Source organism: Pipra filicauda, unplaced genomic scaffold (genome assembly GCF_003945595.2).
Source record: "Pipra filicauda isolate LSUMZ 115617 unplaced genomic scaffold, ASM394559v2 scaffold6_size6359152_pilon, whole genome shotgun sequence".
In the NCBI taxonomy this organism is placed as follows: Eukaryota; Metazoa; Chordata; class Aves; order Passeriformes; family Pipridae; genus Pipra; species Pipra filicauda.
In genome coordinates, this window is record NW_024104865.1 from 1324521 (window position 1) to 1348081 (window position 23561).

The 23561-nt window shown below is 38.6% G+C and overlaps 1 protein-coding gene across 5 annotated transcripts in view; it reads right to left on the reverse strand.

Annotated features, from left to right (window-relative positions):
- Positions 1-23561, reverse strand: part of DCAF5 (DDB1 and CUL4 associated factor 5) — a 71914-nt gene that overhangs the window by 39634 nt on the left and 8719 nt on the right. For 4 of the 5 annotated variants that reach the window (XM_027716905.2, XM_027716904.2, XM_039389011.1 and 1 more), the window contains exons 2-5: positions 22168-22311; positions 18862-18898; positions 16372-16511; positions 12853-12982 (exon numbers count right to left, since the gene is read on the reverse strand). In XM_027716905.2, coding sequence (XP_027572706.2) covers positions 12853-12982; positions 16372-16511; positions 18862-18898; positions 22168-22311 — 451 coding nt within the window. Of the gene's footprint in view, positions 1-12852; positions 12983-16371; positions 16512-18861; positions 18899-22167; positions 22312-22938; positions 23227-23561 lie in introns of those variants that run through there. The other variant, XM_027716908.2, reaches the window with a different exon arrangement.

Sequence of the window (23561 nt, forward strand, 5' to 3'; positions counted from 1 at the left end):
AATGTTTCACATCCTCCTGCAGCTCTAGCTCTAGCCAAAACTAGCACCTGTTTTAATCTTATCACAGACCTGTTCCCAAACACTCTCACTGTCCTAGGCTTGTCCTCACTACAGATCTGCAAGTCAGTGTCCTATTTTCATTCTCTGCTTGAATCATCTAGGTGTTACTGTAATGTAAGTAATAAGTGACATGTAGTAGGCATGAAAATAGTTTTTCAGGAAAAAAAAAAAAACCAAACCAAAACAAATTTAGCCAGACAAAAAAAAGTAGAGAATACAATCTAAAAGTCAACTGTCCAACAGCCGCATGCAAGCTAGTTAAAACACCTGATCATTTCCATCCTTTTCTCATCCCTAAATTCTATGGTGAGAGTCCATTATTCAGCCTGTTCAGAAATAGCACCTTGAAGGATGGAGTACAGACTGTGACAGAGAAAACTGCTCAGCTAAATCCAGCAAAACACAAAGGAGTAGGTTCCATCAGACAACTAGATAGAGAAGATGCAAATACAGCCAGACATGGCATGGGAAGATGACTTTTAGGTCAAATAAAGGAACAGGAGCTGTTCCCAAAAGGAAGCATTCACCAAAAGTCATTATAACACAAAGAACAGGGATACCAGAGAATGTTACCGCAGAAAAAAAATCCAATTGTAAAAGTTGGCAATTACTCCTGAAGAGTGAAATCGATTTTCACACCTTACTGTCTATGTAAAAGCAGTCACATGTCAATACTGCAGTCCTACAATACATTTTTTCCTACACATTTATGAGCTGCAATTGTTGTCTTGCATTAGGAAAACTGAGCAAACATCAGCCATAGACTTGTTCTCTTATCCAATAATTTATATATACTTACTCCCCTTCTTTTCTCTAGTGAAGCTGCATGAATTTTTAATTCTTAAAAGCTACACAAGCTGAAATTAAAGATAAGAGCAGCAACATGAAAGTTGCTTTCTTTTGACAGAAAAAGTGGCAAGATCCAAAATGCTCCTGCAGCAGAAGAGTTCAGTCTTGAATTAGTAAAGCTTTTCTCTCTAGCAGGTAAAAGATGAATGTAAATTGCCATGTAAAGCTAACTGAATGCAACTGCACACATAACTTTGGATATATCAAGTTGGTTCCACCACAATTTCCCTTGGACTGATTTTTCAAAGACTAATTCCCTTGTCTTACAATAGGGTTGAACAAACATTTCAAATGTTCCCCTAGTTAATGCACTAAGTGGATCTCCCCCTCGATTTCAGTCACCAATGTTTTTTTTGATTTTTTTTTTTTTTTTAGCAAAAAAAGGCTTCTCTTTTCATTCCCTCCACATTGAAATGAGCTGTAGAGGCGATTATGGCAAGACTTAGATGATTACAAACCTATTTCCTTAAGAAAGCAGGCTATAAAACCCCATTAAATCTGAGATTCTTTTGAACAACAGATTATACTTTTTAAATTTGCATTGGAAGGACAATACTTTGCACTTTAAATTTATGCTTTAGAAAGACCTGGGTGTGAAAGTATTTCAAAGCTAACAAAAAGATTAAGCATCATGAGGTTTTTGAAGTAGGCAGTATTCCCATTTCTCTGTACAGGAAAAACCCAGGGCAAGAAAGGTCAACCAACAGACCTACCCAGCACTGTGAAACAAAACCAGGTTTCTTGACTTCATGTTTACTGCATAAAGTTACACATAGTGTTGAAAATTTTAAACCTGAATAGCGCTGCTTCTTCTAGGAGCAAGCTGGATCCGACAGAGCAAAGGGACAGTATCCAGCTTAAAGTGCCTGACCAGAACCAAAACATTGCTAACGTGGGGATGCTGATAGGTGTGAAAAAGTTTAATATTCAAATCAGAAAATCTCTGTGCATCTGATGGAGGGCTAACTATCAGCAATGGATAGTGTGATTTTAACTGGTGAAGTTTTGAGAAAACTAGTCAATCAAGAGGGAAAGCTGAACTGAAGAGTTACCATAGCCCTATCTGAGAACAATAAAGAATTAAAAGCTGAACTACTAACAACACTCACTCTCTTTTATTATAAATTTTGAACCTCAGTTCTCAAAAACTTGGTTGTGTATCCGATCAACAGATCCAGGGATGCTAGAGGAAAGCCAAAAATCTTTCTAAATATACTCCACTGCCGTGGTTTGAGACCCCCAAAAATCCAATTTCTGAGTCCAAGCCCCCCCTCCCACAACTTACCCCAGTGTGAGAGGGGTTTTTCAGACACAACACAAGACTCAATATGGGGGGAAGGGAATTATATTACAATTATTACACAAATAAATATTATAATACATTATATACATAATCCTAACTATCTCTCTTATGATAAAGCAGTATTTACATTGGATCGAATCTCTTTTCTCTCTAAGAAAAGTCCAGAAGGGAAGAAGGAAAGATCCTTTCCACTTTCAGGGTAGCAGTGTCTCTCCTCTCCAATGCAGCAGTCGTAGCTGGAGTTGTTGTAGCTGGATCTCTCTCTCCATTACACACAAAGTGGTCTCCTCTCATCCCTCTCAGCCCTCAGACTCCCAGCGAAGGTCTCTCTCCTGTGGACTGTGAAGCAGGGACAAGGCTCACCTCACCATGTCATATCACGCAGTGCAGGGGTCTTCGTGACAGACCCTTCCTCAGGAGATTTACCCCCTGAGTCAGAACGTTTAGGGCAGCTTTCAGTTCAGTCCTTGCTCTAAGTGTTCTATCAGAGCTCCTTTGCTCTGTCTCAAAACTGCCTGTGTGGCAGCAGCAGTAGGGGGGGACAAGGCCACTTCCCCCACACTCCGTCCGGCCGTCCCGGTCTAGCTTCCAGGATGTCTTGAGCTTCTCAGCTCCTCTCTCCGGTGCTTGTTGCATTTTAGGACTTCCATCAAGTAGGAGTCCACCCCTTCCTCCTAGGAGGGGTCTCAAAGGGGTTTTGGGGGAATTTGATTCAGTTCTTACCCCAAAACTGTCTTTGTTGAGCTTAGTCCTCTCTCTCTCTCCGTTAGACATCTCTGTGTCTCTCTGCTTAGCTGCATGCCGTCCTTGCTGCTTGTTTCTTATCTTCTTGGCTTTCTGCCCCAGTTCTCTGCTCAGTGCTGTCTCTGCTGCTGCTCCTGCTGCCCACTCACAGTGGAGAAAGCCTCCCTCAGCTCTTTAGCCACAGAACGTGGTCCAGTTTAACACTGTTTCTGAGTTCCTGCAGCTCCAGCCAGGGCTGTAGGGGGGGCCTTGGCCCCCAACGGGGCTTCTGGCCCCTCTCTCTCTCCTCATAGTCTCAGAACATGACCACTACTACTCCAACTACCTCATCATCCTTCTTTTCCGGTCTGGTGTGATATGTTTAAATTTTGCAGAGGCGCTGATTGGGTCAACATCAAATGACACCATCCCCTCGGGGGTTACCATTTTTTTAACTCCAGGGGGAAAACCACTTTTTTTCCCTACCATATCCACTATGGGAAGGATACCAGCCTAAACATGGAGAAAGCTAAGATAAACCCTCTATCCCAAGAGGACTGATGAGGTCACACATAAAGTGGGACTGCAAATGATATAGGAAGTGTATACATCTAAAACAGAAGCTAAGTGAGAGGGCCCGTACCATCCCAGTAAATTCCACAATAAGGACAAGACATAAAGGTGGGAAAAAGAGACTACACCACCTGTTTTCGCACATTTAAATACCAGGCAGTATTTAGCAGACTTGCACAGTTAAGTATTTCCAGACTATCTATTAGGTGGTGGTCACACCAGCAAGAGAAAAGATTTCTTGCTTCAGAGTAAAAATACTTAGCAATAAATTCACTAATTTACTTACTTTGCAACCTTAGGCCGCACTTCTGTCTTTAAAGAAAAAAAAAAGAAGAAAAAAGCATCAACTGACTGAAGGTGACAACCACAAAAAAAAGGACTCAGTATGCAGAAAAGTCAGCAGCATGACTAAAGTCTTCCTTAATGACTGTCACTGGGGTAAGAAGTCAGAAAGGCTCATTTGCAAGTACTCTCTGTTTATCTTCAGTGAGAAAACAGAAAGAAAGGCAGGAGACTACCTTAGATATTTCTAGCCCTAAAGAAGTAATTGATTTTGGCTAAACCTGCAGCAAACAGTTTGGAGATTTATTTATGGTTACAATAAGAAATAAGCCAAAAGCCATCTCAAAAAAACCACTCTCCCAGATGCCATTACGGTTCAAATGTTCTGTCAACACACCTCGAAGATTCCCAGAGAAGAATAACTCAATCCCCCCAAATTTAAGCAACAGTCAGTTCGCTTTCTATCACATTAAAAGAAACTTTTAAGAAATAATGGAAGACAAATAGGGGAAAAAGTATCTAAGTTTAGGTTCTGTGTAATTTGGGGCAAATATGCCAAGTTAGACCTGGTTAGGAGAGCTTCAAATTCTAGGTTGAGAAATAAATTGGTTGAGCTGCCTCAGTAGCCACAGAAGCATAACAGATGAGACCGGTACAAGTGTAGGATGAGTTCTATTTCCAGTGTGAGAAGACAAATAGTTATTTGAACTATTCGAGGTAGTGTGGTTGACCCATACTGGTGAGTGCCAAAAAAGCACTTCAAATTTGTTATACTATAACCTAGCTAAATGGATTACTTTGAGCAGGATCAAGTGAGTCAAAATTCACAACAAATGGTTCAGTGGGGAAGGGAAAGAAATGAACTGATAAGCCTGACAATAAAAAAGTGGTTGCCAAGATACACACATTTTTCCTGCAGTCATTAATACAGTGCTCTGCTCAGAGAAGGATTGACAAAGGTTTCCAAACAGAAATATTCAGCACACTTCTACTGTACTGAAATAATTTAAACAAGTAGTTGCCAATTCAATGATGTAGAGAACTCTTCCACCTTCAGGGGCTTTGGGAATCCCAAAGCATTCACACTGGAAGTGATGAGAATCACAAGCTTCTTTCCTTTACATGAAAAGTCAAAACACAAAACAGTAAAAGTAGAACCTTAAATGTCCTCATACTATTCTTGCCATTCCACTCCTGAGCCACCATGTAACATCTACAGATTCTACATTAAGAAAATTCCCAATCCACTAGTTCTAGCTTCTAAGGAAAGAGCACCGAACTGTCAGAAGTAAACTCTGTGTTTGGCCCCTGAATTAATATCCCCTGCAACACGATCAGCAACAATACTGGATCCCGCACTTGCACTTTCCAGAAGCTCAGTATTTCATCCAGCATACCAGACATCTTGGTAACACACAGATAAAACTAGGCAACAGTTCCTTTGTGTAGTGAGCTCAGAAAGGTAAGCTTGAAAGAATAAAACTCAGCATGTGCATGAGCATTTCTCAGAAAATAACTGCTGTCTCTGTTCTTCTGGTATGATCTTTAAGAATCAAATATCTTGAAGGTATGAGCCTAATAACTAAAACTGGCAACGAGTGGAGACCTCAATCTATTGACTTGGACTGAGTTACAATGCTAGTTTTATGACCTTAGAATACCTTCCATATCACCACACAGGTTTTCTAAAGTCCTCTCTATGCAACAGGTTACAAATATCACCTGTGGTACAGAGAGAGATGCAAATGCTCATCACCTCCCTTTCCTCCCTTTTCTTTGCACATCCACTCATCAACAAAAAAACCCTAACAAAATGAACCATGCCTCTACTCAGAGGTAGTACTTGGGTCTCTTTTGCAAAGATAGTCTACCTGACATGCATCTAACTAAACTCCAAAGAACTGTTCCTAAATTGCCTGTACTTCTGGCAGCTACCACTTCTATTTCAAAACTGCAAAGGCCTCATGAACCTGAAACCTAGCTTTTCCAACTACATATCAGGGTGTCAATCTGACATACACCACCTGCAAGACTTTTATATCCAACAGTGTTTTTCCTCTTGCCATCAGAGACCACCGATTCAGAAAGAAAAAAGTAATACTCATTAGGTCTTTGAAAGGCTGGGAACGAAATGAAATAAGTGAAACTACAAGTCAAAGCAATCGGGATTTTCAAAAGAACTGAGTACCCGTGATTTCCGATCCATGTGGACGAGAAGTTATGCATTCAATAAAGAGCTTTAAGAGTTGGATTGTGTTTTTTTGCAGCACAGAGACTAAGCTGAACACCTAGTAATTAGCACTGTTCAAGAAAAAGCTCTGTTCAAGACAAAGACTTTGGAGAACACAATCATTTGGAGACCAGCAGCACAGTGCACCCACATCTTCAAAGTCCTCCACACACTGGTAAGATTAACATACCTCAACATTTATAAACACTCTAAGAAGAGTCCTCCCGGGAGATCCCCCTGAATCTAATTAGTCTATTACAGGGAAGAAATTTCCATGTCTATATTTTGCTTACTATTTAATTAGCTAATCACTAGATGATTCACTGATATCTGACGAGTATTCCTTACCCAGAACTTGGGAATTTGTTTCCTCTAAATTCTCAGTGCAGGAGGCAAATTTGTTGTTGGTTGAAGTCCACTAAGAAAGCTTTCTTGACTGGTGTTTTTTGAGACACAAATATTCATTTAATGTGAGAGAAAAAAGTTTGCTAAAATAGGCTCTGAACTGCAGTTACTTCTCAGCCAAGACAAAGAAAGAAATTAAAGCTCAATTAATGCTCCTGTTTAGTTTTGTCTGTAAAGCCTTGATGGAAAACATTGAAATTGACACTCCTTTAACTGGAGCTTATTATGATTTGTATGGTCAAAATAGCTTTTAAAATATGTCATAAGGAATCACCAAGGAATACCAGGTGTGCCCAGATTGTCAAGGATTTTTTGAACTCATCATTGGGCTTTTTGAACTGACTTGTAACTATGCAGACAGCACAAGTCTCCTGAACTTTCATAAGAATCTTGGAAAGGTCTATTGCATGTAAGCATTTCTACCTCCCTCAGAGTTGAATTCAGTCCCCCTTGAGTTAGGAGGGACAAATGTATTCCCAGATCCCAAAACTCAAGTCTGGGGTCCTGGAACCCTATATTGTAATCTAGGAACACAAAAAGTCAAGTGACAAGAAGAAACACTTTGTGCTTATAGTTTATTCTTATGAAACACGCAGCTTTGAAAGGTAAATCACCCCCAACTTTGGTTACGTTTCATTTCTATTTTGTAAAAAGCTTGTAAGGAACAGGCTGATAAGACAAAAAAGACGAAGGTTAGTGTAGCAAAAGAAACGGAAGCAAGTAAACAGAATGAACAGAATGCCACAAACAGCTGAACATATCTAATACTTCACTGCTCCTCAAATGAGGAAGGTTTTGTTTCATTCTCATGTCCCGTTTGCAGCCTTACAGGCCTCACCCTCTCTTCTCCATCATTTATGCTATCTGCTGGGCCCTCCTCGAAGCAAGTACAACTTGCTAGGGCATAAGAAAGCTAAAAAGCCTTTCCAGCTTCGTTTTCTAACTTCTAAACATGATGAGCTGGCTCAAAAAAACAGGTCAAACAGAACTATGCAATGAACACAGAAATGAGGGCCTATCTAGTTTTTAGATAAACCCATCCTAGGCTCACATAAAATGCCCCAAGACATGTATTTATGACCCAACACTTAGCATTTTAACCCTTGAACTGGACACACAAATGGATCCCAATGTGTACAAAGTACACGCTCAACACTCCTATCACAAGCAGAACACACTTCTGTGAATAGCCTTTTTGTAACATGAAGACCAGTTTAAAAATATGTGATGGTCATTAATAGGACAAGACAATATAATTTTGATCTCAAAAACTTCCAGATTAGTTGCTGTGAGTCGGGGAACATAGGAAAAGAAAGCTTTAAGGGCATAATTATCATATTTTCTTAGAGGAAAAAAAAGCAGTCTTCTGATTTCAGTAAAAAGAAGATGAGCATGGGGTTCCATGGAACAGGCGAAGGGAGAACATGAGTCCCTAAAAATAAGTGAAGTTACATAGTCTTTGCTTGACATATTTGCTTGTACTCCACCTTGCTGAGTTGCTCCCAGCAATCCTGTAACAATACAGATTTGCAATACATATTTTATTGCAAACAATCTAAGAAGCACAGACCCGCCTTTTTCGATTTTCTTAAAAAAAGATTTTCTTAAAAAAAGGCACAGCTTCCAGACCCCATCTAGTGGCACGAACGCCTTACAACAGCCTCATCATCCGAAACCATATTTAAGGCTTTTCAATGGGCTGTTTTTGAAAAAGAAACAATACACGTGATTTCAGTTTAACGTCCACCTGGAAGGCTAGAAATACTCACACGTTCTAAAAATAGCAAAATAATATTTCCTGAATCACTAGTCAACTTGTAATCATGCTGGAATTATATTAGTACTATATTAATAGCCCTTCATATGCTATTTTTGAGGAGCCAGCCTACCACATTCAAATCTTACTAGTTATAGCGTAGAAGCAGGGAATCTCAATTGCTGCACTGAATCTGAGACAGAAGAGATATCAAGCTGTGAATGAACTTTGAGAAAATGCAAAATGAATCTGACTCTGTATCCTGACTCAGTCAGCAAGACTAATCAAATTATGACTATTTGAAGTGAGCTAAACTTTCCACAATTCAGAGTTGTGCAACTGTCTCTAAATTTCTCCACGCATGCCAAGAAATGCTGGCTTTTCAATTACTGCCTTCACTGTACCAGCCGAGCATAAAGCACTCCCTGCTTCCCATTAGAAAGTTAACCAATTCCACAGCATATAAATAAAATCTGCTCATAATCAGGACTTTTTTCCTAGCCCTAAAAGTATTTCAGTTTTAATTTGTAGAGGTGTTTAGTGTTGCCTGACTATAGAAGTGGGTAAAATCAACTTTCCTGGTTGGAGGCATGTAACAGCAAGCTAAGACAAATTCTCCCAATAACCCAATTGGAGAAGAGCCACATATTTTAGAGCAAAGTACCCTGATGTAAAAATCCTCAGATTTTCTGGATAAATAAGTAGATGCAGCTCACTTGTTTCTGACAAGCAATGGAATCTATATTTGAATTCTCTAACCTACAAGGACTTTACTACTCCATTCAATATTTTGAAGATTTAGAGCTATTAGTTTAAAAATGCACAATGAGCCATATTCCACTGACTGCCATACAAGTTTAGAGGTTAACAGTAAATCTCCCCTTTTCTGACAGTGCATTATCAAGCTGAACAGAGTCAAAGAAAAACTTTACTTCACCTGAGGACCCCCTGCTGATTAAAACTAGAAATTCATCATCGAGCCTGATTCCCTTCAAATGAGTGAAATACTGTGGATTTATCAAACCTCACCTATATCTGTAAAAAATATTGCCACACCAGTGCTGTTGGCTGCAATACATGTTATGTGAAGGTATTGCTAGCTACAGTAGTGCTACTGGCCACAGAAAGTCAGTCTTTGGAATTTCAAGCTTTTAATTTGCTTCATTTTGCAGCTGAGCAAGAGCAGGATTCCTCAGAACAGCCTCCAGTTAGGAAGCACACCACATAGTGCCTGCATCAGTCTAACTCTGCCTCCATTCAAGAACTGACAGAGAACAGGACAGTAGTTGGGGTATGAGTTTTACATGAAGTGTTATACTAGCAGCAAATTATTAACTACACAGAGCCATATTTCCTGTACTGGAGGAGGGCTGCAGCCCTGCTTAACCCACTTGAAATTAAGACTTTGGCAATCCACAGCAAACACCTAAAATTATCTATACTTCTTCCCCTTCTTTTTACCAACTCAACCTCTAATCAAAATTCCACTACCACACATTGTGACAAAACAGCTGAAGCTTATCTGATCTACAAATTAATAAAATTTTTTCCTCATAAGACATAATGAATTGGCTCAAAATACATTAAAAAACAAATTCCATATTTCTAGATTAGCAAATTAGATCTACAGAGACCAGTGGAAGTTTTGGCAAATGCTTTGTTACTTTAAAAAAGACTAAAAATCCAGTCTAATTTCTTTAAATATGAGTGACTCTGGTTTTGGCAGCCCACTAGAAGGACACGGATTATTCTGAATTGTCCTCTTTCCTGAGAGTTCCCTGGGAAAAAAAATGCAGTGGCAGCAGAATAATTTAGGGCCATTTTCTTTTCATAAGCCAAGCATATCCTGCCCACCATGTTTTGGGCACATCTCTATTAAGCAAAGGAGGAAAGTTAATGGCTGTCGCCGCAAAATGGCAGGTGAGGGCAGACTTATCACCTGCATTCATTTATGTTACAGCTTGCTCAGCTCAAGTCTGAGACTCTAAATATAAGACAACAGCATATACTCTGTGAGGAGCAGCCCTTCTCTTACTATTCACTTTTCTGAAGGTAGGCTGCAGGCAGGAAGCATGTGCCTATTTTACACAATGTACCACATGTAGTAGGTGCAAAAGCTTTAAATTCAGTGTTTAAGGGAACAGCTGCCTGGTACACAGCTGTGTGTGCCCAGCTGTACAATCAGAGTGTTGCACACATTTTCCTGCTTTGGGGAAAGTGGTGTGACCTATCCACCTCAGAATTTCAGCTCTATAGTCACATCCACATTAGACTTTTTAATTGGACAGTTTTACTTTGAACAGATTAGGACCAGAAAAGGGTAGCTCCTGTCCATCAGATATAAATATACAAGCTTCCAGTAGTTTAATTTATTCAAGGCCTTTAAGATAACCTAGACATTAAAACATAAGAAACCCTTTCCCTTCTTATTTCATCATTAAAAAAAAAAAATCTTCTGATTTGTCGAATGCTATTAAGACTTTTATACTGGTGCTACTTACTTGCCAAGAAGCAATTAAATTCTGTTGTAATTATTTTATATTTGGCATTTAAAAGAACAATGCCACAATACAGCTAAAAATGTGTGTCCTTAAATTTGAGTACAGACTCTTGTCCCATACAACAGTAGCCCCAACTAGCTCACAGTAAGCCTTTCGCTTTGTGGTTAAGATCAAGGAAGAAGGTAGGATAGCATCCAGACTGGAGATCATCTGAGTTTCCAAGACCTGACAGCTGCTAACACTCCAAGCAAATGCTCATTAATACTTTTATATAAATGATGAGAAACTTCTGGAGATCAGTGTCTTAGTAAGAATAGCTAAATATTATAGAAAGGTACTATTTTTGCTATTAGAAAGCAGCTGTTCAAATTTGTAATAGAAGAATTCCTTACTCAAGTAATGTGCTCCTGCATATACCAGTGTCAAAGTTTATATCGTTAATGATATTTAGAATAGAATCATAGAATCACTTATGTTGGAAAAGACATCTATGAAAAGTGAGTCCAAACATTAACCCAACACTGCCAAGTCCACCACTTAAACATGTCCCTAAGTGCCATGTCTGCGCATGTATTAACATCTACAGGGATAGATATTCCTGGGCAGCCTGTTCCAATGCTTGACAGCCCTTTTGGTGAAGAATTTTATCTGATATCCAATCTGAAGCTCCCCTGGTACAAACTTGAGGCCATTTTCTCTTGTATCTCTTTTTACCTGGGAGAAGAGACCGACCCCCACCTCACTACAGCCTCCTTTAAGGTAGTTGTAGAGAGTGACCAGGTCTGCCCTGAGCCTCCCTTTCTCCAGGCTAAATGAACTCAGCTCCCTCAGCTGCTCCTCACAGGACTCGTGCTCTGGACCCTTCACCAGCTTCATTGCCCTTCTCTGGGCACTTCCACTCTTTATTCCTGTTAGCCTTATATAACCTTTCCAGCTACATGGGTCGATGCTATTTCAATGTGCTACCCAAGTGAAAGACTTCATCTAAATTTTGCATTCATATAGGATTTACCAACATAATTCCTTGCTACTCTGAGAATAAGTGTCTGGAAAGAGAAATGTTTTGGTGCAACTCCTTTTTGAAAAAGAGACCAACTCATGGAAGTTCTTTAATCATAGAAATAAGGTAGAAGCTGAAAACTAAAAAATCCTGCAAAACCAGTATGACTTTGAGGGGGCAGGAGGTAGAGAATTCAGGAGTAAAATTAAGCCTTGGGGAAAAGGGAAGGGTGGGGGGAAGGTGGTTTTGAGTTGTTTTTTTTTTTGTTTCTCATTACCCTCTTCTGATTAGACTGGTAAAAAATTCAGTTAATTTCCCCAAGTCAAGTCTGTGTTGCCCATCATGGTAATTGGTCAGTGATCTCTTCCTGTCCTGATCTCGATCCATGAGCCTTTCATTATATTCTCTCTCCACTGTTCAGTTGAGGAGCGGGGTGGTAAAGCAGCCTTGCTGGGAACCTGGCATCCAGCCAGGGTTAACCACCACAGATTATTATGATAAAAAAAATGAAAATTTTAAATCTGAAAGACAGATAAATACTTCAACAGAAGCTTAAATACTCATACATTCCAAACTCTGATATCGGACATTGCATACATCCACTTTAGAACCCAGTCTAATCACATTTCATGCTGCAACCTTATTCTCTTCATTTGTTTATAATTCTATTCAAATCTGGAAGTACATTATACAGCCAAACTGATTATCCAGGTGTCTGTATTATTCAGGAAGTCATACAAAACTCATAAGCACTGAGTAAAAAGCTGCCTTGACCACAATCAGTCAGCCACTGAAAACTGAGTTGGGTAGGAAAAACAAACTGTAAACCAGGCAATGCCCACTGCAGCTTCTTCCAGTATTAGCAAGCCAGTGCTAAATATAATGATGAGAACTTGACACAACAATCCAAGTTAATCTGCAGTAGTGAGGCCAGGCAGCTCTGAAGAAAATCACTTACCTTAACATGAAGATCTAGCCCCATTTTAAACTGAATTAAATCACATATACGAAGAAGAATGTTAATTATGCAAAATCATCGATAACCAACATTGTTATTAACTTTGTTCTGAATCTTTTCTTACCACCATATGTTCTGATTTGAAAAAAAAAGAGTAGCATGCCATCACCTCTCAAGTGAAAGAAATAGCACAAGACAAGCACAGATCATACCTCTGAGGTTTACGAATATCCCAGAGTCCCACACCTTCCTTAGAGTTGGCGGTAGCCAGTAATCTGGGTTCTACTGGATTAAACATTACACTGTGAAAGGCTGATGGGTAGTGTGCCAAGCAGAAGGGCTCTGTTGAAAAAGTTGAAATTTCAGATATAAGAACAAACAATGCATACAACTGCTTGATGCAATGACTTTGGCAGCCTAATATGGAAACAGCATAACAAGATCTGAAGATATGGAGGCATGTTCAAACCATTTCTCAACCTGACACATCCAAAGCAATATAAAACCTGAAGTTTTCAAATCCATCCATGCGCATCTTAACTCTGTCTAAATATGGCAAAGGATATATGCTGAATTTCAAGACATCATTTTGCTTATGGAAGGTTATGAGAGTTTAAAACTAGCTAGTCAAAGACCAAATACTTGAATCTTCTTAAGGTTCACGACCAAATGGTCATCTGATAGGGAGTAAGCATGGGGGGAGCTTCTGAAAGATTTCTGGCAATATATGCCTGAAAGCTTCCACAGCCACTGATGGATGACTGCCCAAACCAGAAATGTAGCAGCAATTGATTATATGGGAGAATAATATTACAAGAAGTGAAATAAATTTGTATGGAACTCAGCTCAAAGAAAGCTGCCAACCCTGGGGAAAATAGGCTTGCCACCTCCTAAGTGCTGTACAAGGAGACAAGAAGGGCGTTCCTCTCGCATAAAAAAATGTTAACAGTTGGCTCTTACTATTCACACAGAGTAAAAAACATGCTCATTCAGACTCTCTCCCTCTCATCAAGACTATGTCCTGCTACTCTACCCTATTCATTCTGTCAAAATGCTGTCTCCATGAAGAGTGGGGAAAAGCCTTGACTCTGTCATCCTTCTATCTTTCTGCTAGCTTTTACAGCTTTAGACACAGTCTAATTCTCTTTGCTGTGTGTATCTTTTATGGCATGCTGCCACTTTTTCAATCAACTAAGGAGCCAGAATCAATGCCTGTTTTGAGCCAGGGATTATGCCAGACTTTCCCATTCACTGTTTGCTTTGATGCAACTCCTGTGTTGCTCATGTGCCTGGGAGACACTTATCTGAGCCACCAAGTGCAGGCACCCTTAGCCCTATAAGCACCTCCAAAGGTACTTAGTTTTCTTTCCTCATATACTCGTTATGGCATATAAAACATGGTTAAACAGACAATCCTCTCAAATTTCCAATACCTTATGAAACAATTGCTTATCAAGCAACTGAGACACAATTAACATTTACTTGTCTTGCCCTACCTGTATCCTCCTCCTCCTCATGTTCTATTGTGGCAGCCATTTCTTCCATATTCTATTACAAGCTTTTTCTTATAGGGACTTTCCTCTTCAGGGTTCATTTAACAGTGATGAAAACAAAGGTCTCTAACAACAGCTGAAGCTCCATGGCGCTATTAATTGTCGTAGGAGACAGAGGTAAAAAGCAGAACAGAAGCCACCTTCTGCTCTGCCAGCCTGCCTCAAGGCTTTAGAAATTGCTGTCAGTCTGCTGGCAGTGCCAAATAAGGTTTAACACTAAAACTGACTTTTTTTTTTTTTTTTTTTTTGCATCATCAAATCAGAATCCTGCTGGGACGTAAGAGGCTGTGTTATTAAAATGGCAGCCCCCAGTGAGAGGCAAAGGCTTGCGTTAACTGAGTGGAGAGACAAACAACATCAGATTGCCAAATAAAGGAGTTTCCCTTTTTAAAATAAACTTTCAACTTATGTACATTTTTTTAGTCAAATTATTGTCACTAATTACTGGTGCTTTCCTTCACACCTTTATAATAAAGAGCCTGGCACCACAGTTTTCTTCTAAGATATCAAAAGTTTCAGCCTGCCAAAGAGAGATTACAGGAGCTAAACTAATGAGGTACTAAGTCATTTTAATGAAAAATAGGGGAATTACTTTTTTATTGTTCTTTATGCTCATTCACAATTGTAGCTTTTATACACTGGAGTATGAACATGTTTCTCAAGAGAGCAGCTCAACACCATCTCTAATAAAAATTAAATTGGGTTTATAAAAACTACTGCAAAAATCACTCAGAAGAAAAAGACAGGGAGAAAGAGAAGGGAACAAAACTCCTTTTCCAACCTCTTTTAATGCACTATTTTAAACTAGGAGGTTATTTGTAAGATTTTAATACACTGGCCACTCAGGGTAACTAACTGTACTCACACTAGCAGGTTTAGTGCCTATTCTCATGAAAATACCCATGCAGACAAGGGGATTACCCAGTGACAAGCATTATACTGTAGTAAACATTGGCAGGGCTCACATATAAATGCTGACTCAGAACTCCTATATAAGCATGTAAAAGCCCGTTATTTAAAATTCAGAGAACCTGAGACAGAACTCCAGAAAGCCTCAAACTACTATAACCAACACTTCACACCATATTCACGGGTGCAGCCTTCTCTTCCAAAGTCTTAACAACAGTAAAAGCAGTAATAAGGTTTAATTACAACAAAGAAAGTAAAATTTAATTTTGTATAATCTCAAAAATTCTGATTAGATTGGACATTAGCTTATGATACTGAGCAGCTTCCTACAGATGCATTTAAGCATCCAGTCCTCCTGACCGTTGACATCCACTGTCAGCAACAGGTAGTTGTCCTAACCCAAACAGATCTTTATAGTGCAGAGTTTAGGAGAAGGCAATAAAGGAACATTTCACCATTTTCAATATGGAATTTTATTTCAGCTGTGAAGGAAGGGAACCATATTCTGTACTCTTCCAGATTGCTCTGTGTTCTTTAGGATGAGGTAAACTTGAAGCTTCATTTATTTAAGTGTTACTTAAGTATTCATACACTGAAATTCAATTACTGTGGTATTTCTCTCAAATTTATGTAACTATAGTTCTAAACTGAGATTCTTCAACCTCAAAACTGCAGCTGTAAAAACACAGGTCACGGTGTTTTGAGAAGCTGCAGGTTTGTTATATAAATCAACATTATTCAGTTCTGTTTCAGAAAACAAAGACTGAAGTAATAATTCAATTTCCCTGTTATCACATACGGGCTCTAAGTTTCCATACAACCAGAAAACATTATGCGTGTCTTAGGGTCACAGGGAAGTATATAATTAGCTTTGGAAAACTATTCAAATCAAAATGACAGCCTTCTAAACATCCAAAATTTCTTTTTAGCCCAGACTATAGGAAAAAAACCCAAACCCCATATTCCTAACTGATAGTAAGTTTTGAAAGATGTTGTCATCCCCTCCACTCCCCCTTTACTCAAGTTAAAATCTATTCAAACCAAGTTCTATGCTAGCCTGCACTATATACTGGTACTTTATGGAGTCATTTAAGACAGTAAGACTGAACTGAAAAGACTTGCCTATCACTGGGCAAAAGAACTATGCCTCACTTTCACCCTTTCCCAACACTCACTGTCTCGACTGTCCCTGATAAACATATTTTTTCTCTTCCCTGCCTTGCACAAACTCTTACTCAATCAACGATCTTTTCCTTCTAGAGATCCTACCTCCATGGGAAGACTCTCGGATGTCCCAAATAAGAACTCGGCCATCATCTGATGAACTGGCAAAGATGTTGTCATTTACTGGGCTTACTGAAAGGCCGTACACTGCATCTTCATGGGCAAACACATCCAAGGTTTCAGTGCTGGAAAAGAGACACAGTATTATCATTCTTCCTTCTTTTGCTATCGTTTTAAAAAGCAAAGTATTTACAGCTTTATCTACCTAGTAACACTTAGTGATGAAGTTTATGCAACTTCCTAAGAAGACCCTTGTGCATAACTCAAGTGAAAACCAAACAAAATGCCCATGTTCAGTGACCAAGACATCATGCTATGAGAAAAAAAAATATCTCAGACCAAAACCCAAACATTAAAAACTTCAGATACTGCAAGATGCTATGGAACTCTCGATGTGTTAGATCAAGTCTGGGAGGAGGCAATGGGAAAGGGAAAGAAGCCTTGGGATCTGTGGAGTAAATTTTTACTACTTAATGTAAAAAGGAAAACAAGACAGAAGTACACTCTTTAATACAGGCCTCTGTATTGTCTAGAAGTTCAGTTGAAGCTCACAAAAGACCAACTTTCCAGATGGCTTCTTAAGTAAGTTTTCTTGGTTTTTCTGCATAGACCAGACCTATATTTTTCCATGTAGAAAAACCAGAAAAAAAAGAACAAAATTATTCCCCCCAAAGTACCTAGTTTTCAGCCATTCCACAGCTATAAAAAAAAAAAAAAAGCCCATTCTCCATTCCTTTCCCATCTTTTTAGATCATTTAAAAAGGAGGAAATAGTGGTATGGAGAGGCCAAAAGCTGAAATACTGAGTCAGAATATTCTGGGATTGTTTTATTTCTTTGAAAAAGCCCCTTCATTTCACTAGGGAATACACTTTGTATGCTATCCCTATACTTCATGGAAGTTCCACCATAGAGATCCACATAAAATCACATGGCAATTGATGTTCTTAGTGACAGACCTACTAACTCAGTCTCATGGACCATTAATAAAAAGGCAAAAAAAGCAGTAACAGAAAAAGCCATTTAAAATGATGAAAAAACAGTTGACGGATCAAGTGTCGTCATTCAAGAAGATAGAGTAACTTTCCATAGAAATCAATCACAATTTAGTGTGTCAGTCTACTAAGGTTTCTTTCAGAAGATCCCACTAATAACCTTAGAGGAAAGAATTATATATGTGTTACAACTGGACTTAGCATACCTAAAAAAAACCCCTGACAATGAAAGCACATTAAAACCACATATCAGAAAGACTAACATCTGAGCAAGATAGAGCAGGAAAAAATGTGTTCTATAGAGAAGTGTCAAGGACAAAGACCTTGTAAAAGCTTAAAAAGTCAGAACGTGATAAACACCAGCATCTAAAATTTTGACATTTCCACATTTAATTAAAACAAGAAAAACTAAATGCCAAACAAAAAACATCTCCCAACAAACAAACACCTCTCCCAACCAAAACTCATACAAAACACACACTCCCAAAAGCCTTACAACCAAAAAAAAAACAACCCCCAAACACCAAACAACACAATATTCCTGAGAAAGCATCAGAACAGTAGGAAAAAGTTACTTTTGCCCAACTACCATACAAGATTTATGCAAGAAGCAGACACAAGGTATGATGGAAGGCAGATGTACACTGAATAGTTCAACGCAAAAGGCTTTGGACAAACACAACAAGAAATATGTCCAAATTATGTTATTTAAGCAACTCAAAAAAAGTAAGGGTTTATATTTCTCTGTTCTTATATATACCTCTTCCTGCTTTTAATTTATACTTGATTTTCTTGAGTTCATGTTAATTAAATGGTCATTGCTTAGAAGTTATTAGTACAGACCAAAATTTTATAGTTTTTTATACCTCAAATGAAGTAAACTCAAAAGACATGATGTCTGGAGAATTCCAGGCTAACACATTACCATTACTGTATTATTTATATTTTGACTAACAGCCTAATCTCGATGTAGCACAACAAAGCCTAATTCCCAACTGGTTTGCAATTTTGGTAAAAAGTAAGCATCAAAACAAATCTGCTTCACATTAGTGTGGAGAATCCGGCAGCTGCAGTCAAAGTTTTAAAGCTAATTAGGTAGGCCAAGCACTACCCGTCTTAAATACAAGTCAGGTGAGTGTGTTGAAAAACAAAACATCTGTATGTGCCAACACTTGTATACGTGCCAGAATAATCTGGCTCTAAATCTACTCAGAACGTACTATGCTGTTTGCAGGAGAGCATATATATTTAATAACCATTCTCTTCTCCGAGATCAAAATGATACAAAACCCAAGTGCTGGAAAAAAATGGAATTACGAGGAATACTTCATTCCCAAAATGAATTTAGATAAATAAAAAGCAGGTTTCAGGATTAAAACGCCGGGCTCTTATCCTAGACCATTAATTAAAACAAAAAGTGCCTCCAGTGAGTTGACATTAAGCAACTTCTTAAAGCAGTGGAAATACAAACTGTGTATTTACCTTTCAACATCATGGAGTATAACTTGCTCATCATTTCCTAAAAAGAGAAATATAAGCACTTAACAACATGTTCCAGTGGTTAAAAAGCATTATAGTGAAAAAAAATCCAAACCAATTTTTTTTTTAAATTTTCAATTTCAAAAACAAAACTGAAGCAGAGAGAAGACAAACTCATTTTCCAAGTGGTTAGCTCTCTGCTCAGTTATGTGAGAGGCTCCATGTCACATTTCCAGTCATGACCAAATGTACCAATACGTTCCATCTGCTACTGCTCAACAAATAATTCTATTTAACTATGCTACCAATCATTCTTTGTTCAGTTTGAGCTTGAGTTTTGGGACATCTGCAGTAAAGAGAAGAATATTCCATGAAGCAGCAGGACACTTTTAACTCTCATGAAAATACATCTTTCTTCCCACTCAAAGGATACTCCATAAAAAGATCATGGAAGTGAAAGACACTGGGCTCCCAGATCAAATACTGCCAGCTAACACTATCACCATCCAGGGTTTTGCAGCCATCATGAAGGCAAGAATGTGACAGCCAATGCAATTTCTTCTATATTAACAAAAACCAAATCAAGTAACCAGACAATCATGTCATTTTTCTTTTATCACATCCACTGAATACAATGGAAACTAACCACATGTGTGCACGTTAAGAAGGTCAAAGCCACAAAGTAATTCCAATAGCTCATGCAGCGTTTTTCAATCTATAGTAGCAGAATATTTTTCTTTCGTCTCTGTGCTGAATATTAATTTACCTAAATTTGGCACTTCCTCTTTAGAAATATTTAAGAACACACACACTTTTACATTTAATTCAGAAGAAAAGAACCCAGAAAGCCCACAGTCATATTTTTATGCTCTGTATGTCTTTTTAGTTGTGATATAGAGTTGTGAAGCTTTCCTAATGCACAACAAAGCTAGAGCTATCTGTCACATCAGGCCTTAGGGAAACAAATTCAGTTCCCTGTAGCTTTATTTCATCTTTTCATATACCTAACATTAAGTGCAAAATAAAAAAGGTCCAAGCAGTTTACTAGGAGGGGATCTTTCATTTCAAATGCTGCTCTACTCTCAGTGTGTGTGGACAGAGAAGGGCAACAGTATTCTTCAGGGATGGGAACTTCTTTGGTACTTTGAGACAGTTTTTCTCCAGAGATTACATGCAAAACACTGTCCACTCACTTCCTGCCTTCCATTTTTGTAATGGCTACTTGTGGTGCTTGCTCCTTCAAAGGAAAGAGCTCTGAAATTCCTTGGATGCAATCCAATTTCTAGTGAAGTGGAAAATCCCTTCTCCTCTGTTATCAAGAGCTGCTTTAGGGAAAGGTCATCAGATTCTAAGTCATTAGTCGTTGGCAGTTGTTTATTTACAGAATAAACTGAGTTCTGTGTGCCTTGTGCTAGTTTCCATAATCTAATTCTTAGTTCTGGGGGTTTTATAAGTATTACAGTTTCCATAATTTAAATACAACTCCAAATTCAGGTGTGGGTGTCTGTGTATCTATGTGATAACCAGTAGACCTTAAGTCCCACAATTCTTTCAGACCTTTTAAGAATCTTCCAGAACATCACTGAGTGAATAAATATAGCTAGCCCCATTTTACTGACAGAGATAAAACAGATGGTACATTTAGGCCATGCAGCAAAATGACTCTTTACGAGGGATCCAAGAGTCAGACTCACAGCCCTTGCAGATGAGATCAATGAATCTTGATGGAGCAGCTGAAAGAGTTCCTGACTCCTCCAATGGAAATAATTTCTGGCAGAGGCACAGTGGTTTTATGTAAACTGGAGGAGGAAAAAGAGATGAGAATGGCCAGTTTGTCTGTGCATCAGCTGTCACAGCTCATATAACCTGGCATCTTAGCAAAAACCACCATAATTAATGATGTAAATCTTTAACTGCAGGTGTTAACTTCAGTGGCAAGGTATATTTAAGCCACTCTTTTGCTTTTTCTGTGTAAACAGCAGCCTCTGACAGCAGGGTCCAATGGACAGAGGGCTGAGCTGGATATGAGAAAATACCATTCCAGCTGGTCCAGCAAGATTTGGCACAGTTCACTCCTTGAATATTCATGCAAGGTTCCATTTGTATGAGTTCTAACTAAAGTAAAACAGACTTTTGCCCAAAATTTCATGCAGATACATTCATTTGAAGACAGCATGGAGTGCTGTCTTTCTCATAAAACAAACGGCAGTCCCCAGAATTAGAAGACAGGCATCACTACTTGACATTTTTGGGGTTTACTCCACCTGAGAAGTGTATCTGAATCACTCCATCCTTCAAATTTGACACCCTCTTTAGCTTTGTCATGCCTTTTTTTCTAATGGATGTTATAATTTTAACACAGCATTGAAGGACGAGAAGCTTCCATCATTCACATGCACTTAGACTCAATTTCTAGCCTTGGTTTACAGTTCACAGATCTTGGTTCAAAAACGTAACAAAGGGCTTTGACCAAATAGTCTCATAATATCCTAAAATAAGTCTAGCTGTATGTTAAAGGATATTCTGTACAAATTCTTGTCCTTCTGTCACCATGTCAGATAGAGGAAACGAAGTACTGCAGAAAATGACACTTGACTGCATTGACAGTCTTTTTCTTCTCAATTAAAATTTTCCTCCTTACCTCAACACTTTAAAAATCATGCGGTGAAATGAACCTGAATTATAGGGATTATTAACCCAGAACAACTTTATGTCCACTTCCCTTATGTTAGTTTTAAGACTGAATTAAACTTTCTGTTAAAAAGCAGATTTATATTAAAAAGAGATGAAAAATATCAAGGCCTATCAGTGTGTGCCAACAGTTCTAAAAGGCAGGTGCTTACCTAGTGAGGACTGAAATGGGGTCTGAAAAAAAGTGATCCACCAATAGATGGCAATAGTCCTACATGAGCTATCTAAGGGTGCATTAAAATCAGATTGTAGCAGCAAAGATTTTTAAGCATCAGGCTTGAGTGCCAGAGGGAATGCAGGGTCTGCTCTCAATACAGCTAAGAGGGAATATCAAAGACAACATTCCACAGTCTGTAGCACAAGTAGGGGCAAACTGAACCCAGGATTCTCATGACAGTTCAAGACAACAATGCAGTAACACCAGGGTTTGAGAAAAGAAGCATGACAAAATTGAAAATGTTGTGCTAATTAAAGAATTTCCTGTTTCCAAAGAAACTTCGGTTGCTGATTAAGAACACCTTCCAGATATCGCCTGGGGCAGGTTCTCACTCATGGCTTCTACTGCAAAGCATTCACAACACACAGTCCTGTGAAATCAGGGTGCTCTTCCTTCCTTACCTCCAGAGAACACTTTTGTATTGCCACTGTTGAAAGCTAGGCAGAAGATATTAGAGTGATGCTCCCCTTTCAGTTGAACTGGTTTGACTCTTGAATGGATGGCTTCTTCCATATGCCAAAGTAAGACCCGGCGGTCATCTCCTCCTAGAAGAAAGAAAGGGAATGAGCATTACTGCCTGAGCCATGTGTAAACTGATGACATTATTTAACTGTGCAGCTATTCATAAAAGGCTTTGCTAAAACCCTATTTAGCATAAAAAATGTATACCTTTTTGGATATATAGACACACATTTACATTAAGATGTCATGCAGTCAGGTATTCCGTTAAAATAAATGAAAACATAGTAATCAGCATGAAAAGTTTGAATTAAACAGCTGCCATTCTGCCAACGCAGAGTGACAACCTATAGGAACCTGGAAACTCAAAAATGTACTGCTACATAAAACTCTGTGGCAAGCTATAGATGAATTACATGCCAGATTAACATATGCATGTTGGCAAAATGCTTCTATACCAACCCCTTGTTGCCAGCCTTGCTTACACTATTCATAAAACAGAAACTTTTTCCCTCTTACAGTGACAACTATATCTCTTCTAGCAGTCTTTCCAAAGCCTTCATAGTATAGGTTGGCTCAGGACTGACATGTGGCCATAAAAAGATTTTACTGAGGCATTCAGAAGCCTTCAGCATGCATGGTCATGTCGTGCTTCTAGATCTGTAAAGGTTAAGACAGACATTTCTGAGGTGAACTCCTGACAAAGAGAGTACCTGGAGAAAAGAAGTTCAACTCTCTCTTGCTTTACAACTTGCTGTATGTACTTCTAATTGCTTGCCTAGATGCAGTTCTCAGTTCAGAACTCTAAACACAGATATATTGAAGTGCCTCCTTCTCTGTCTGATAAACAGTCAGATATAAAATGAGTATTAGACTGTTTGTGCTTCACTTGCATTAAACTACTATTTATTAGGAAAAAAAAAATCAAGATACTATTGTATTGGACAGCATTCTCCACAGCAATTTTGAATGCCTGTAAAATCTGAATAAAGCTGCTTTAAGTCAGACTTAAAATATTTTTTTGGTATCTCTCTTTAATAACAAATTAAAGTCATCGCAAGTCAAAAATGCCACTGGAAACATTCTGATTTCAGTTAAAACATTTTACTGCTTCTTTGCACAATCAAAAGCATAAACTCAGAGCCATCTGAGCTGCTATCCAGAGGGAAAAAGGCATGACACAGAGACAAAAAGAAACCAAAATCAATTGGCCTGCTGTTTACTTACAGAAAACATAAATGCATAAACAGAATTCATTACTACTATTGATAATCAGATTTCTTTAAATTTTTCACATCAGATGATGCTATTAAGCATTTTTCCCATGGAACTGAGT